General features: G+C 35.0%; 1 protein-coding gene across 7 annotated transcripts in view; it reads left to right on the top strand.

Annotated features, from left to right (window-relative positions):
• LOC142977402 (uncharacterized) overlaps positions 1-15,228 on the top strand; it is a 74,763-nt gene extending 59,535 nt beyond the window's left edge. For all 7 annotated transcript variants that reach the window (XM_076121286.1, XM_076121288.1, XM_076121285.1 and 4 more), the window contains 11 exons: positions 4,085-4,617; positions 5,537-5,768; positions 8,049-8,745; positions 9,699-9,866; positions 10,204-10,357; positions 10,667-10,788; positions 11,225-11,441; positions 11,750-11,870; positions 12,134-12,288; positions 12,605-12,752; positions 13,180-15,228. In XM_076121286.1, coding sequence (XP_075977401.1) covers positions 4,085-4,617; positions 5,537-5,768; positions 8,049-8,745; positions 9,699-9,866; positions 10,204-10,357; positions 10,667-10,788; positions 11,225-11,441; positions 11,750-11,870; positions 12,134-12,288; positions 12,605-12,752; positions 13,180-13,377 — 2,745 coding nt within the window. In that variant the 3' untranslated portion in view covers positions 13,378-15,228. The remainder of the gene's footprint in view (positions 1-4,084; positions 4,618-5,536; positions 5,769-8,048; positions 8,746-9,698; positions 9,867-10,203; positions 10,358-10,666; positions 10,789-11,224; positions 11,442-11,749; positions 11,871-12,133; positions 12,289-12,604; positions 12,753-13,179) is intronic.
• Positions 15,229-16,664: the final 1,436 nt, after the last annotated feature.

Genomic DNA, 16,664 nt, shown 5'->3' on the forward strand with positions numbered 1-16,664 from the left:
TTCTGCCTCTACGACTAATATTGCTAGGTAAACCTTCATTTTATTTATTAATTTAAGTAATTTAATTTTAATGTAAGTAGTAAGTAAGTTATACATACCTGTAGTAATTATACAATACTATAAGACTTGTGAGAGCTTTATATTGGCTCACTGCCAGGTAATATTACTCAGCTTTGTTTACATCAATCGGCATAAAAATATTGTTTACCTGCATTCCTTGAATTTAGAATTCACGAGTTATAATTTTATTGAGATACCTTATTCAGTAAAAATCCCTATTGGTGTGACGAGGCAATAGACTGCCTTAGTTTAAGGAAAAAGCTTTTAGAAATTACGACTAAAAGGTGCTCAAAAAATAATTGTTCGGCTTAATTATGTTGTAAAACTACAAGCTAGCGATCTTAAAATAATTTATTTTTCGACAAGATGTGTAGTGTGTAATGTTTATACTGTCTATATTACTCTCGCATTAAGAAAATCAGTTCTAATATAGTCTGTTCAGTAGGTATAGTAGTGCCACCTGTTGGCGAGTGCACGAACTACTGCACATGAATGAATTGACTGACTCATAAATTGTTAATTGCACTTCACTCTTAAAAGCCAAGCTTTATCCCCATTTAGAGTATATCCTTAACGAACGCCGACAATATTTATTGTTCAATTAATTTAATCAAACGTTGCGTGTAGGATTCGAACCTGATGCTCTGACGTGGGTGGCGACCGGTTACACAACTGAGCCATGTGACTAAGCTACGGCACTTTACTTCAATGCACTGATTTGATTTGCATGTTAGTATCAGCTGCTAAAGTGACTATCTTAGAACTAAAACTTTAGGTAAAATGACACATTCAAGGTTGTACTATAAGTAAAGAATAGAATAAACATTAGACAATATAATTAAAAATTTAACTTAGAAATGAATTTTCAAACATAAGCAGCTTTAGGCCTGCAATGGTCAATGGTTAATAAAGATGTTGAAGTGATATTTTTCTAATATAGAAAAGCTTATTAATATTATTTAACGATTTTTTATGGTCAGTACCATTTTCCGACAATTTTATCTATAAAAGCACATAATGCAAAAATAGAGAGTAGTACAAAAGTCCATAAAATTCTACAGCACAATTCTGTTCAGAGCCTAGATTTAAAAATATCGATGAAAAAACATTACTCTCCTTTGCATACTTGACTAAAAACAAAGGCCAAATAGATCCAAATATAGTATATTTGTTAGTAAACGTTATGAAACGAATAGCTCGTCGCCGGTACAGAGTAGCGCATAAAAATTCATGATGCGCATGCGACGTTGATGTACGTCGTGTTGCGTACGGAGAAACAACGGTTGTGTGCCGAGCTGTACTGAACCAGTGCCGGTTCTATACGACGAATGTTTGAGCTTTTGAAATTAAGATACGAGGGCGAATTTCGTAGCGTTTGGAATTAAGTTCGGGTGTGCTTTGATGTGCATGAAAGAGGTGATTTGTAAATAGTTTTCTTAATGCGATTTTGAATTTGTATGTATATCTAAGGTTTTGAGATCTATCCGGGTAATTTGTAAATCGATTTGCTTAGGTTTTGATTATACTAAAAATACCATGTTAAGGAAATATTTTCTAGAATAAATTAAAAAAATACGTTCACAGCTTAGCGTTTTTTCTTTTATACTCTTTTTCGTATGCAGATTCAAAATTGATTGAAAATTACAAAACTCTGTATTATTAATTAGATTTTACACGACGTTTATTAGAAAGAGAGTTGGAAAGTACTTTACATCTTTAACACTTACACTTGTAACAGAAAATAAGGAAAACTAGATACACAGTTCCATAAGTATATGGTATTCAATTCATTCACACATAAAACTATGAACAGTTACAAGGCCATAATAGGCGCTTGAAGCACAATACATAAACGATTTAATAGTAGCGCGCGTAATAATTGAATAGTACCCATATGTGCTATTTGTAGCGAAGAAACTGTGAAAGTAACGCATTATGCTGTTTACTACAGTTACAATGGTACAATCATGGTGTTTTATATGTTATCTATATGGTACTAAATATTCAAGTAGTTTTGAATGGAATAACTTAAGGAAAATTTGGGATTAATTTGATTCTAGAAATAATAAAGTAGCTCGCTTGAAAAGCTAGCGACGTGTTCAGTTTTCCGGTTATTGGTGATAAATATTGTTATAAATAAAATTGTAGCACTTCAGATAGTGTAATTGACCTTAAACATGCCCATTTTTTGTCATTTTAAAGTAACCCCTATATTCAAAAGTAATCCTGGTCTAGCGTAAGGGGTTTTGATAATTTTTAAACAGCGGAATGCTAAATTAACTGAAAACTATAATTAAAAAGTTGTCAGTAATAACACAAATGCACAATTAAGATTTTAATTGTAACTAAATCCATTTCACTTCACTTCACCATTAAAGCGTACTGACCAATTAAAAATTACATATACCCGGTTTCTGAGGTACAATAAGCGGTTAGTTTATCCATTCAATAGCGTTTAAGCTGCATAAACATTTTGAATAGATAAACTACCTAAAATGTGCCTCAGAAACCAGGCATTAGTTACCTTCAAAACCGCGAACATTATAACAAAACTTTAAGTTCGTCGTACATAACCCGCGCGTATTGTAGGCGCGCGGTCGGATCCAAACGCACACATCCGGTGCACGCCACTCGAGCCACCTCGCGCCACCTCGAGCTACCTCGCGCCAGTATTACTTAGACCTTTACCATCTACTGCCGTGTCATGTGAAACACTGTGAATCTGTGAACCTGTGAAACTGTGAGACTGTGAAAATGGTGGAGTTCGCTTTAGAGAATAATGTTAGTATAATGTGATTTGTTGGTGTCTTAAAGAGTTTTGTGTTTGGTTTTTTGAATGGAAGGCAGTGGTTGCTCAGCTGTGGGCAATAATATCGACTTTGTTGTAAAGTCGGTATATCGAATTGTTTTTGTTTGATGTTGTTTCGTTTGTCATTGATTTAATGGAAGTACCCAACTTTATATTTGAGTGATTTTTTTTATCTGTCTAACTGCTGATTTATTTGGAATAGTGTGTCTCAAGACAGTTAGCGACGATTTTGTTATTGTTTATATTATTTATAGTGCATATTTTGAATTCATGATCTAAAAAAATATGATTGCAAATTCATATTATTATTATAATCTGTAAATACTTTTGACTAGTTTACGTACGGTTTGGATCTATTACTGATGAGTTTTATTTTATTATAAATTGTAAAAATGTAGAACTTATTTAAATCATCATCATTACAATAAATCTAGCAAGATTTGTTGTGTTTATGAAAAGAATTCCACTAAAAAAATCTAAGTTTACATAAATAAGTTTTAAAACAAGTTTAATCAAAACGAATCAGTTTAATTCTGTACTAGAAGTGTGGTAGTGTTGACTCAGCTATTAATGCATCCGGTGACAAAAATGCAGGGGTTTCCTTTATGTAGGTACGACACGCCGCAAGGTGCGAGGTGACTGTGGCGGCTCCTTTGACTTCATAGATCTGTGTGGCCTGTGTTATAAGCAGCCTTGTAGGCAATCGGTAGTGGAGATCTTTGGCTCAATGCTATTGTTTTGGTTTGTTAAATTTAGCTTTGATCTGTAAACTATGTTTGTAGAGCAGTCTATGTTTAATGGAGATCTGTTATGCTTATTATAGACGGTTAATTACTTCTTAAAAGTTATGAAATCTAGTTGTATCTTCAACCAAAAGCTATAAGTCAATGCGTACATTGCAGAAGGCATAGTCTTTTATAATAATATACTCCATATGCATACAGTTTACCACATCATGGTAGGTACATGCATTACATAAATAAAATTTTACGAGTACAGAAAACACAAAGTAATAAACTTTCGATTGCCTCTAAGTAAATTAAAGCCACTTATTTTCATAATTTCCTTCTTAATAATGCGCCTTTCACCAAACGTTACCACGTTTACAGCTACACCAAACATACTCCAACAATTTGAACTGCCTAACAACCCATTGTGGAGGTTTCCCACAGCACTGGGAAACAATAATATACTTAATTTTTATTTCTCACGCAGAACCAGCAAGCCGGGACGTCGACGGAGTTCAGACAATATCACGACCAATACGGCTATAATATGAACCAAAACCAAGGTGCTGTGGCCAGAAATATACAGAATTATGACTCTCCGAAACCTCCTATACCTGCTAAGACTTACGGCAAAGACACGCCTAACAATCCTCAACTTATAACAGTTACAGTTGAAACTGGTAAAGATAATACGAGAGATGCTCCGAAAAGCGCTAAGTCTGTCAGTAAAACATATCATACGCTTAAAGATATGATCTCGAGCAGGTTTAAGAGTAAAGATGTGAATGACGGTGAAAAGAACAATGAACAGGAACCTAGTTTGAATAATAGTGAGGAAAGAAAACGGCCGGAGCCAGAACGACGGCCTGAACCGCCGGAGCAGGTGACCCCGAGGGACAGCGGACCGAGGAAGGTGGAACAAGGGATCTATGGACGACCCATGACGCAGACACGGCCGGAGATGCAGTACACACATGGACTTGCGAATAATATGGCGTATCCTAGTCCGTCACCCCACAGGTAATTTTAAATTATATTAATATACCGAAACCTCATTTCGTCTTAGTTTCAAAGGAGCTGACCCTTCAAGAAACTCAGATCTCGTCAACTTTTGATATAATTGGAGCCATCAGTCTTACTAAATTCAAGCCAAATTGATACTTCTAAAACTCATGATCATATTCCCCTGCAATGTTTTCTGCACAATGAAAACTAGAGCCAAGTCATTTAACTTATCTTTCTATCCTAATATTTACGTGATTTCCTTTACTTATCATAGCTTATCTTATATCTATAGTCATACAAGCCTCTCCTGAAAGCCGTTCCGTTACAAGCTCAATATTACAATATTCTGAAGTTAATGTGATGCAAGCAAAGGTGTCATTGTCCGCACGTGGTGCTGAATATTGATAGGACCACCCTTCTGATTTCCTTACTTATTGAACAGTGTCTGTATTTAAAATTTTAATCACTATACCATCTAGTTAGATTGTTAGTCGTGATACTCGACGTACGATACGCACGATAGACAATTTATTTCGTGATTCTATTGCTTTTTACTTTGTAGTAGCTTTTAGTGTTTGTCTTAGCACTGAGTAATCAAATTATTAGTCTCTTAGCAGTTTTTTCTTTAATATAATTTCTTTGGGGACTTCGCTTGATTTAGTAAAGCACTGGCTATAGCTACCCAGTGACTGAAACTACGGTTACAGGATGTTTACTTACTGTGTGAAATAATATGGTTAACCACATGTACTTATTCACCTTCACAGCCTTTTGAGCTATATGACTGCTGTAATTTGGTCAATCTTATCTTATCAATCCTTGACAATGGCAAAACGTGGGTGTATTCTATACACAGCTGCATACACCTTCAAGTATAAAAATCGTAATATTATCTATATCTGTTTTTAATCACTCAATCTTATTTCATCAACAGACAACTAATGCAGCAGCAACAGATGGTGCAATCCCAAATGATGATGAGTCCTCAAGCCAGGTCTCAGGAGATGTTAGCCAGCACCCCCCACCGACAGCCCCAGGCTTTGGGAGCTGATGCCTTATACCAGCAGTATGGACCTCCAGGCCGGAGGAGTGCGATGTACCAGAGAGACTTGGATGTGAGGTCCATGGCTAACTTCACGTCGTTGAAGAGTGGGCCGCAAAGTCAGGTGTGTTAAATGTGTTATGTTTTATTTGTCATTTGACAATACTAAAGATACATTTCGAACAAAACGACGTCAAGGTTTCCGATGGAAACAAACAGATGGGCTGGTACATGATAGCCCCTAAACTTGTTAAGTACCTATCTATATTAATAAGTAATTATTAAAAGCCAAACATAAAAAATATAAATAACTAGCTGACCCGCGCAACTTCGCTTGCGTCACCTAAGAGAATGGGTCAACATTTTCCCCGTTTTTGTAACATTTTTCGTTGCTACTCCGCTCCGTGATGTTATCTAGCCTATATATAGCCTTCCTCGATAAATGGGCTATCTAACACTGAAATATTTTTTCAAATCGGACCAGTAGTTCCTGAGATTAGCGCGTTCAAACAAACAAACAATCAAACAAACAAACTCTTCAGCTTTATTATATTAGTATAGTATAGATAACATGAACCGACAACATAAAAAGAAATAACCTATTGTAATGTCACAATTCGTCAAGAAATCTTACTACACAAATATATTATCCTCATTATGCATGTATATTAACTTAGATTTTATTATCACCGACCTCCTACTTAACTATCTACTTTTAATCAACTCATATTCAGAAAAAAGCTTTAACAAAATATTCTGATCGAAAACAATAATATCCGCTATCAATACAGCTATGAAACAAATTTTCCCATCCAAGGTTAAATTATCTTTCACGTAACTACAAAATATGTAACATTACTGTAAAATAAACAATAGAGTAACGCCTTATAAAAACGCCATTGGAACTCTGTCACCCACTTGTTTGTATATAACCGATCGGAGAGTACATACAGGTCATTGACCTCGCGGTAACAATAGGTCTATAAAAGTATAAAAAGCCTACGTTTTCTGTTCCATTCATGTTTGGAAAGCTGATTGGTGTTATGAATTAAATGTAGGAAACGTAATGAGCGTTAAAATTGATGTAAATAATAGTATTCATAATTTGTTGATAAAGTCAGTTCATACTCATGTCCTAAGTGTAAATTCGACCAGAACATTACGTTTATGAAATTAATTCGTGGTTTACCAGATATCCTCTTTAAAATAACCTTAATTAACATATCCACTTGCCGCAAAATATGATCATGATTTTTTTATTAAAAAAACAAAACATTTTTCTTTAAAACTTAAGTCTAATATAAAACCCATTCGGCGCATTGACCTTTATAAACCCAAATAAATTTTCCAAAAATGACACTGACATGCATAAAATTATTTACCACGCTTCATATAAGGATAAATACTAATTTCTGTCATCAATAAAATATCTTAAATTGCGAAATCAAGGAAGTTTCTTTCGAAACTAGATCAATCAATTCAAATTAAAAACTGACCATAATTTCCAAATCTCGGTCATTAATGGCAAATTAAAACAATTCATCAAAATGCCGAACTGTTGTAACACTTGCAACACCTACTGTGTCCCAGGTTCGGTTCTCAGACGGTTAACAATGGTTGTTCCCAACAATTAACGCTTGTTTCTCACGAATACAGTGCAATTATAACGACTACTTGTTACGAAGGCGCCGCAACTAAGAATTTTACAAGAAACTCGATCTATTGGATCATTGTTTTCTTAACCTAACTTCATATATTCGTCCTTTCTTACACACTTATTATCTAATTGAAGCTTGTTAGCTTTGTTAGCTCCAATAATGTGTATTGTTAAATTTTTACCAATAAAAACGTTGCAATTTTCATGTTTTGTTTGCCAATCAAGCTAAGATAAGCATCTAGTTGAAATATCAGAGCATAATTTAATTATTACTATCTGCGCATCACGTTTTAATAAGAGGAAACCAAGCAACTTTGACTTCCTTTCACGATGATATTATAAAACAAACTAGTTTTATAACTCACGACCTAACGTCACTATCAAAGGCGCTTCCTTTGAGAAAATATTTACTCTTTTAATAAATGACGGTCAACGACTGCGATTAGTAGTAATTCACGGCATACATATATTATTTTAACGTCTTTATTTTATTACTTTGGAAGTTTATTGCGGTATGTAGATTTTATTTAAATGATATTATGGCTACTAAACACCATTCAAATATCAACTAAACAAAGTTTATAATTCATCTTCTTAACTGTCGACATAATATATTGGAGTTTACAAAATAATGCGTCATGTAAAAATGTCTGTCTGGTCTTCCAAAGTGTTAATTTACTTTAAAATTTAGATTGACCACATAGAAAAATTAAACTAAATCTAATAGAAACAATATTTTCGTTTCAGTTCGACAACTCACACTCAAGACCAGATCTCAGAAGTCCACAGCAGTTGGAACGAGAAATTATAAGACAGAGAGGCTTAATAGAAGGCAGGAGGGCAGCATCACACCCTCACCTTCTAGACGAACCACAGCACAGACCTGAGGTAACCACTCCTCAAATCCACGACCCTGGGAGAAGAAATTCCCATGGAAATCTTTTAGAAGCTGGTCATGAAATGCCAAGAAATTGTGAGGAAAGAGAATCGGATGATGGAGGTTTCCGTGCAAGGCTCGCAGCTCAAGGCAGATCCAGCTTCGAAGAAAGAATAAGGACTAGTGGACGATCAGTAGAATCTAACAGAATACAAGAAAATGTTTATAGAAGAACGCCTGACAGCCATAAAGAACGGAGAACGCCTGATAATCACAAGGAACGTAGGACACCTGATCATCACAAAGAGCGAAGAACGCCAGACATTCATAAAGAGAGGAGGACGCCAGATTCTTTGAGACAGAAGAGGGAAAAGGACGAAGCATCGACGTCGCAGGACAGGATTAATGATGAGAGTGCCAGTCAGAAGTCAGCTGACAGCGTTTATAATTCCAACGGAAAGGTGGAAGCTTATAATCCTCAACCGTCTTCTTCACGACAGACGCCGAATAGGATAGAAGATTTGAAAGCTCATGGAAAGAAGGGAGCAGGCTCCGGAGCTAGTTCAGGTATATTTTTTGTTTATTTATTTTTTAACTCCTGCTTTACTAAGAATGTCACAAGGTCTTCAAAGTTGACTAATAATGTTTACATAGGTTTAGTTTTCATAGGTTGTCATAATAGTTTAGTTGGAAGTTGTTATTACTCGTTAACACCTGCCTGTCTGTTGAGACATAAAATAATTTATCATCCAAAAATATTTGTTTAATTTTGTTAAATTAATTAAGTCTATTAATTACCTGATATACATTTTTCTTGATTAGCAGCAGCAGCTTGATTAGCAGAGCATTATTTTTGACAAATGGGTAGCATATTGACGAAATAAATATTTAAGTCATGTCATAAAACAGTATGATTATTATAAAAGGAAATTATTTTGATCACCACAGTGTAATTTTTAATTAGTTTTATTTCAAGTCTAGACAAATTTTATCGTATATCACGGTCATTAATAGCCCATGAGTCATGTTGACAAAATAAACATAAAATAAATTGGCAAATTCGTTTTTAATTAACAACTTCGATCATAAATTAAATTGAAAATTGTGAATTTTTTAAATATGTTACGGTTTTTCTACGAAGTTCATTTTACAACTAAGTTTCGAATAAATTTTTAGTGCTATTTAAATACTAAATATCTAAAATGCAGAAACGGTGTTTGATTTTATAGACTCCATAATTCCTTGCGTTTTGACTTGTTTATATTGTCACATTTAATTTACTCTATGACGAAATGTATATTTTGTACTTCCATTTTAACGGTTTGAGTACCGTATAATTCGGTTTTGGTACAATTTTGCATGGAAATAGTTTCGGATCGGGCGTTAAAAAGTATTCTATGGTTTCTTTCCTAGAAAGCAATTTTAATTTAACTCGTGATTCGGACCACCGCCGTAGTTAGTATAGAATAATACCTAAGTTCACACGTAAAAATATTAATTATTAATTCTCCACCTTCCAGACTACGACAAGAACGGCGGTCAGTCCTCAAACGTGGACTCCGGGCGTGGCAGCGTGGCGTACTCTAGCGGCAGACGTCCGGAACCACTGCATGATACATCAGCTGATTCTGATGCCCTGGGTACTCGCCAACCACAGCCCGGGACCAGCCAACAACCTCCTGGACCAAGTATGTATATTACTTACAACAAAAAACATCTTCAAGAGGAAAAAGTCCGCAGTCGCTTTGATTACGGATAAAATGTGTTTCCTTAAAATTCTGCTTCTTTTTTTTATAATATTATTTAAGGCTTTTTCTTAATAAAAACTGTCACCTACGTTTTAATTTTAGCATCTTAAAAAATAGGAAGAGACACATGTACTAGTTTTCAGTCAGCCTTTCAAATTTTCCAGCACTATTTTTTTTTAACATTTGTCTTCCATTTCTTTTACTTTTCCCAAAGTTAATGACTATTCAATTTAAAGACTTTAAAAATTACTTACACAATCGTCTTTACCTCTTTCAGGTGTAGAGAACGACTGGGTGGAATGTGAGCTCCGTCACATTTTGGAACCGAAGCTGGCTGGCATGAGGCTGGACTCGTCAGGGTCTTCGGACACGTCCGTCACTCCTCCCCTGCCGCCGCTCTCACCATCCTCGGATATGCATAAGAGAAATAGGTAAGTAGACTATCATTTAGAAAGCGACACTCTGTTAAAAAAATTAAGTGAAGATTATTCGACATGAAAATGTGAGAATTATTCGAAATTTTGTCCAAAATGTTCCCTGTAAACTTTTAGAGCAATAACAGTAATTCCCGACCATAAAAAGAGCACAAAAATGTTATATGAAAAAGAAAAGTTTACATTTTAATGACTCCTGAAACTACTCCTGGTTTCGTAACCCCCGTAATAAAATTGATTTAATTAACCTTAAGACTTGCTCTAAAGTTTGAATAAGACTGATAATTACTGTTTGTTTTTTTCCAGTCTGCCGGGAAGGTCATCAGAGTACCCAGAGGAAAGAAGACGCGGTCGCGAGTCACCTCGGTGGCACTCACATTCACATAAGAAGCACTCCTCCAAAAGAGACCACCATTATAAGAAACATTGTAAGTTTTAAAACAGTGATTTTGTACTCTATAATTCTTTATAAAATGTCAATGGTCATGGTACAAGCATGGACTTATTATACTAATTAAAACTACTACTATTACTTGTTAGAATATTAGGTCCATAAATAGTAGTAGTAGTAGTAGTAGTCCAATAATAGAAAAAAATCCTCTATCTCACGGCTCTGACAGTCTAACCACATTCTAGCGAAGCACCACAGTTTGTAATCATATCCGTTTCATTTGATAATTATAATTATCTGAACGAAGCTACTAAACATTAAGAGACTTTTCCGCGTTCGGCCGAATGTTTCGTCACAGACGTCGTAGCTGTCAGATTATTTTATGATCTATGTTCTTATGTGTATAAAATCTATGTGTATAAAAAATAGAAATAACTTTAAAATACTATAAATATTATTCCTTCTACTTCCAGTATTCGGCCTAGACACGACAGACGTGACATCCACAACCACGCGCAGCCTGGACCTGTCCTCACTCCTGGAAGGTCGCTCGGACAGCTCAGCATCAGGATCAGCTCGAGCTATCCGCCGCCAGCTGCGAGGACTCGAGAACATGTATGCCGAAGTACTGCAGCTGCTAGGAGTTAGGAAACCTGCTAGTTTGGCTAAACAACCTACTTGGGAGTCTAGGTAAGGGAAAGTATATAAAAGGACTGTATCATCTAGGATACGACCCTGCGACCAATTAAGAGCCTATGCCTATTTTCCGAAGAACCCAATTCTTACGCTTGAAATGAGTTTAATAAGCATTCTTATGAAAGAAACAGGCTGGTAGTGAACACTAGAAGATACATTTCAGTACTTATACTTAAAATTCATCTCTAATCTTGCTTCAAAATTATGTTTGTCGTTATTATATTATTGTTTTTATACCTGTGTAATGACAACAAATAGTCACCACAGTTTTGCACTTAAACAAACCCCTAAATACTTTATAGGTTATCTTCAAAGCGTCGCTACGGCAGCATGTCGTCACTCCCGTCCAGCTCAGTGAGCAGTCGACCTGTCAGGGACAAGAGACGGAGCACCACGGAACATAGGAAGAAACATGACTATAAGGTAACTTCAATTTAAAGATACATTTTAAAGAATTTTGCTACAGAAAGATTAAAAAATTACAGGCATTTAGTGATACTTGGTGATAAGTTACTGAAGTGTTTTGGTAAACAAAAATATCAGATATTTTTCGAAAAACTTGGAAACTATGCCATTTTACCTCTGAAAAATTCCCATTTGGCGCTAAGAAAAAGATGAAAGAAGTTTCGTAAAATATTATTAACACACAGCAAATTGCTTTAATGAGATGACTAACCTTCTTCCAGGGTATAAATAAGCGGTTCCAGCGGCTGGAGTCTCATGTAGTGACCCTCGCCAGATCCGTGGCCCATCTGTCCAGCGAGATGAGAACACAGCATCTCGTCATGCAGGAGATGGACAACATCCGAGCTGAAATTGCCGCTCTTAGGCATATGTACAAGTAAGTACATTACACACACCAAGTGAAATATACAGTAACTGAGTAATATTAAAGAAAGGCAACGAAAATCTATTAAATTGACTTGGCCACCCTCTTTACCCATGAAAGGTAATTTTATCTTTACTTTAAGGATGATATCGTGAACAATAAATTATTTATTTTAATTTAAGCTACGTGTACAATAACTTGCCCGTAACAAACTACTTCACAATTTCGTATAATACAAATTCCAAATATCAAACAAAACGTATCATCCTGGAATGTGACGATTATTTCCTCAATGCTCAATATTTAATACAAAAATGTTTGTTTCCAGATCCCAGCAGTACATCCGCTCAGGTCAGCACGGCCGGCAGCTGGACCCCTACTCGTTCAGCAACCCTGACCGAGTGAAGAGACTCACCAAGTTCTTCGGAGACGAACCTCCTCTCATGAGGCTGTTCTTGAAGAAGCTTGGATATGAGGTAAATGACCTGCTAAGATTTCTTTGTACATTTGCTTTTAAAACAAATAATAACATGATAACCAATATTCAGTAATGAACTGTGCAGGAGTTTATTTCACAAAACAGAGCAATTATCTTTTTTTCCATCATCCTCTTAGCCGGTCAGGTCCGGTAGGACGGTAACCGTCATAACCGGCGAAAGATCAGCTTTTAGTCTTTCAAAGCACAGCTTTAGGCTTTGTACCTGTAAAGTAAATTTATTAATTGCCAGAAAACGGGATCCAAATTTCTGGTCTGAACCAGAAAACTATGTTTTTTATGTACTGACTGAAGGTCTGACCCCTCCTTCATTCGGGAGACTCTTGCTCAGCAGTGGGACAATTACGAGTTAAAAAGAAAAAAAAACTGTACGCTCTCACTAATTAACTATCTAAAAAATGTTTCAGAAATACGCTGCCCTATTGGAAAAAGAGAAGGTAGGAGCAGCAGAACTACCTTACGTGGGTGAAGACAAGCTGCGAGCTCTGGGCGTGCCCCTCGGGCCCAGGATGAGGATACTGAAAGAGGCTGGCATCCACCAGGACTTACACCATCTGTCACGAGACGACGCACATAATACTACTACTACACTAGCTATTGTTTGAAAGTAAAAAAATAATAGGGATGATGATGGGAACTGTTTGATAAATGATTTAAATTATTGGAAACATATTTAATCTATTCAACATTCATTCGCATCGAAGCTGAATTCGAACTGATACTTGGCACTGGACATAAAATTTCGGACAAATAATTCTACGATTCGTTATTTGAAAAGTCTCACAAAGTTAATATTTTGGACGTTATAATAAAAAAGGTTACTAAACTACCGCTCCGTAGCTTTTTTGTTCCGTACTCCATAATTTAATAGCAGAGTCGTGAGATTTACTCAAAGTTATATATATAAATTGTTAACAATTTGCACCTTAAATTTGTTAAGTTAAACTAAGTTTATCTCGTAGAATATGTGTCGCATGCTATTATCCTTTTGTTTTCCACACGACGAACTAATCTGTTTTTCACTTTATATCCAGTCATCTTCCCTATTGGTTCTAAGGTGTACATTTTGAGAATAGACTGATACACTAGGTATCGAGACAAGCTCGCTTGTTACAAGTATTACGTTATATTTGACAATAAGATACATAAATATTAGTATGCAACGAATTTTGTACTATTTTTGTACTATAAGTCTTATCAGTACTGTTCAATAACTGATTTTTTGATGTGATTGATTGCTCAAATCAAGTCTTGGTGCTACGTTTGAGCGTACACTCGTTTATCAGAAGTTTCGTTACACTTTCAGTGATCGGCAACTATGTGCCAAAACCGATATTTCGTTTCGAATTCAAATTTTGTTTAAACGATAACTGGAAATGAGACATTATTGTAAGAAGCAATGGATATTTTGTGCGAAGTTCTCTTTTTGTAAAATTTTATAGTAGGTAGGCAAATAAATAAGTGGTAAAATGGCTATGTTTTTGCCCAAATGTGAAGAAATTAAATATACGGGTAATTTACAACGAATACGAATGCGATATAAATACTCAAACAACGAAACATGACATTCCTTTTATATATTTGTTAGTTATTTTTTGTATTCATGAAGTCTATTGGCTTTAATATGCACTTTCTACGAGAAAAATTATGTAATTAGTCCACTCAAAAGTATTGTAATAATTATAATGTTTAATCATAATCGAAATGAGATTTCTTTACACATTTAGTTTCGTGAATAAAATATTTTTTTTTGTGTAAATCAGCGGCTCCTATATTTTATCTTGTCACCCAAGTATAATATCAAACAAAGTAAAATAAATGAAGTAAAATATACAACAATGTATTTTAAACGGTAATAGTTGTTCAGTTCTCAACGCGCGACAGATTTTAACGTATTTAAAGTACGAAAGGCCAGTTTCACAGCTTGTGGATAACTGATGGATCTATCTGATAGATAAGGTGACAACTATTTGTATGAAGTGCAAGTGTATGAAAATAACTGCCAATATTCCATTAATTAAGCTAATCGATGCTTATCCAAGAGTGAAATTGGCCGTAAGAATTAAGTATGCCAAAGAGACTCGGCGTATGTAAAAACATGTATTTAATGATGTAAATTAGTTTGTAAATAGTTTTAGAATAATTTAGTTACAATTAGCCATTTTTTATGTTCGTACTTGTTTTGAGCGTATGCTCGCTTTGAGCGTATGCTCATTGTGAGTGTATTCAAATTTTGAGCGTATTCTCATTTTGAGCGTATGCTCATATTGAACGTTTTCTCATTTTGAGCGTATGATTATTTTGAGCGGCTCAACTGTGGGATGTTTGATCAAGGTGTTAGTGTTATGCACGACAACGAAGAAATACAACGTAATCATTTCACTGTATATTTTATACCCTTAGTGTATTTAAGGGGTTTTTGTAAATAATATAGAATAAACATTTTTTACTATTCATTTTCCTTTTTTTATTTACGCCGTATCCCAATATAAGTACAAATATAAGCTTAGTTACGAAAAATTGCAAACAGACGTCTGTACTGTTGCCATCCTTTTAGAAATAAATAAATTATGGGTTTACACAAGTGCTGAAAACAGTTGCAAACGGCAGATTTCTCAATGTTTTTAACCAACAATCAATACTTTGATCAGACGTATATTTCCGATGCATCTTTAAGCCATGTATTAAAATTGATGTTTTTGAAAAGAATGATTAGTGATCTAGGTACTAAAACTTATGAAAAGCAGACACTCTTGGCTTCCTTAAGTTTTATTAAGTGAAAGCCTTTCCTATTGCTCGTTCTTATTCGTTTTTGAAAAAGCGTAGATTAGGTGTAACAATGTTTTTCATTCTGATATTTGCATCTTAGCCTTAAATGACACAGCAATCAATTATTTCTTAAATTTGCGTCAGACGCGAAACCATTCGCATTTTCTGAACAAAGTCTACTTATAAGATGATATCATAGTAGATTATATTGAACCCAATGTCCCAATACTTCTATTTCATTACGACGAACTAATTTCATGCCAAAGCAATTTGTGCTTTAACACTAAATGCTAAGATTTAAATCAGAATGACGTCATAAGATGAAATGATCGATTGTTTATTGATTGACCCCTATGACGTCAGGTATCTTCCCGGCTTATCATACAATGATTAGTACATTAGGTATATATGTACTTAAGTATGTATTATGATTATAAAATATAGTAAAGCAAATCAACAGTAATCTGATTATAAAAATTAATTTTGACGATTTCTTGTTTTGTCTAATGGAAATTACTCATTCATTTTCAGTTTATGGCTCATGACTAATTAAAGAGAGCAGTGTTATTTACCGATAATAAGTATACGTATTTTAATTCTTGTATTCCACTTCCTCGGAGAAATCATATGTACTTAACAATAATGGCTTATTTATTGTTCCTTTTTTTATAATGTCTTGCAAAAAGGTTGGGTGTGTCGTTCTCGTAACCGCACGAAGCAAGAGAAGTTTATAAAAAGGGTGCCAAATGACACCATACTCTTGTCTCTGCCTAACCTTATTGAAAAAAGGCATGATTAAATGTACATATATTAGTATGTCGTATCTAATGATCTTTAATGCACAACACGGCGTGGTGGCGGTTATGAATAAATGTATGAAATACACTCACATTTCGTCAGTGGGTAATATTGTTGGTCCCATGTAATAGGAGGCCGAAAAATTGCTGTTATATTTGTACCAAAAGTAACTAAACTTCAAGGTACTAGTAAGAATATTCGAATTCATCAATAGCACTTTATCCGACGCGTGTATCGAACCCTCGAACTCGTGATTGACAACTCGACAACGCACAACAATAACATCCTAGTACTAATGCACTTCATTATGTTATGATTCTAATTA

Source organism: Anticarsia gemmatalis, chromosome 12 (genome assembly GCF_050436995.1).
Source record: "Anticarsia gemmatalis isolate Benzon Research Colony breed Stoneville strain chromosome 12, ilAntGemm2 primary, whole genome shotgun sequence".
Taxonomy (NCBI): domain Eukaryota; kingdom Metazoa; phylum Arthropoda; class Insecta; order Lepidoptera; family Erebidae; genus Anticarsia; species Anticarsia gemmatalis.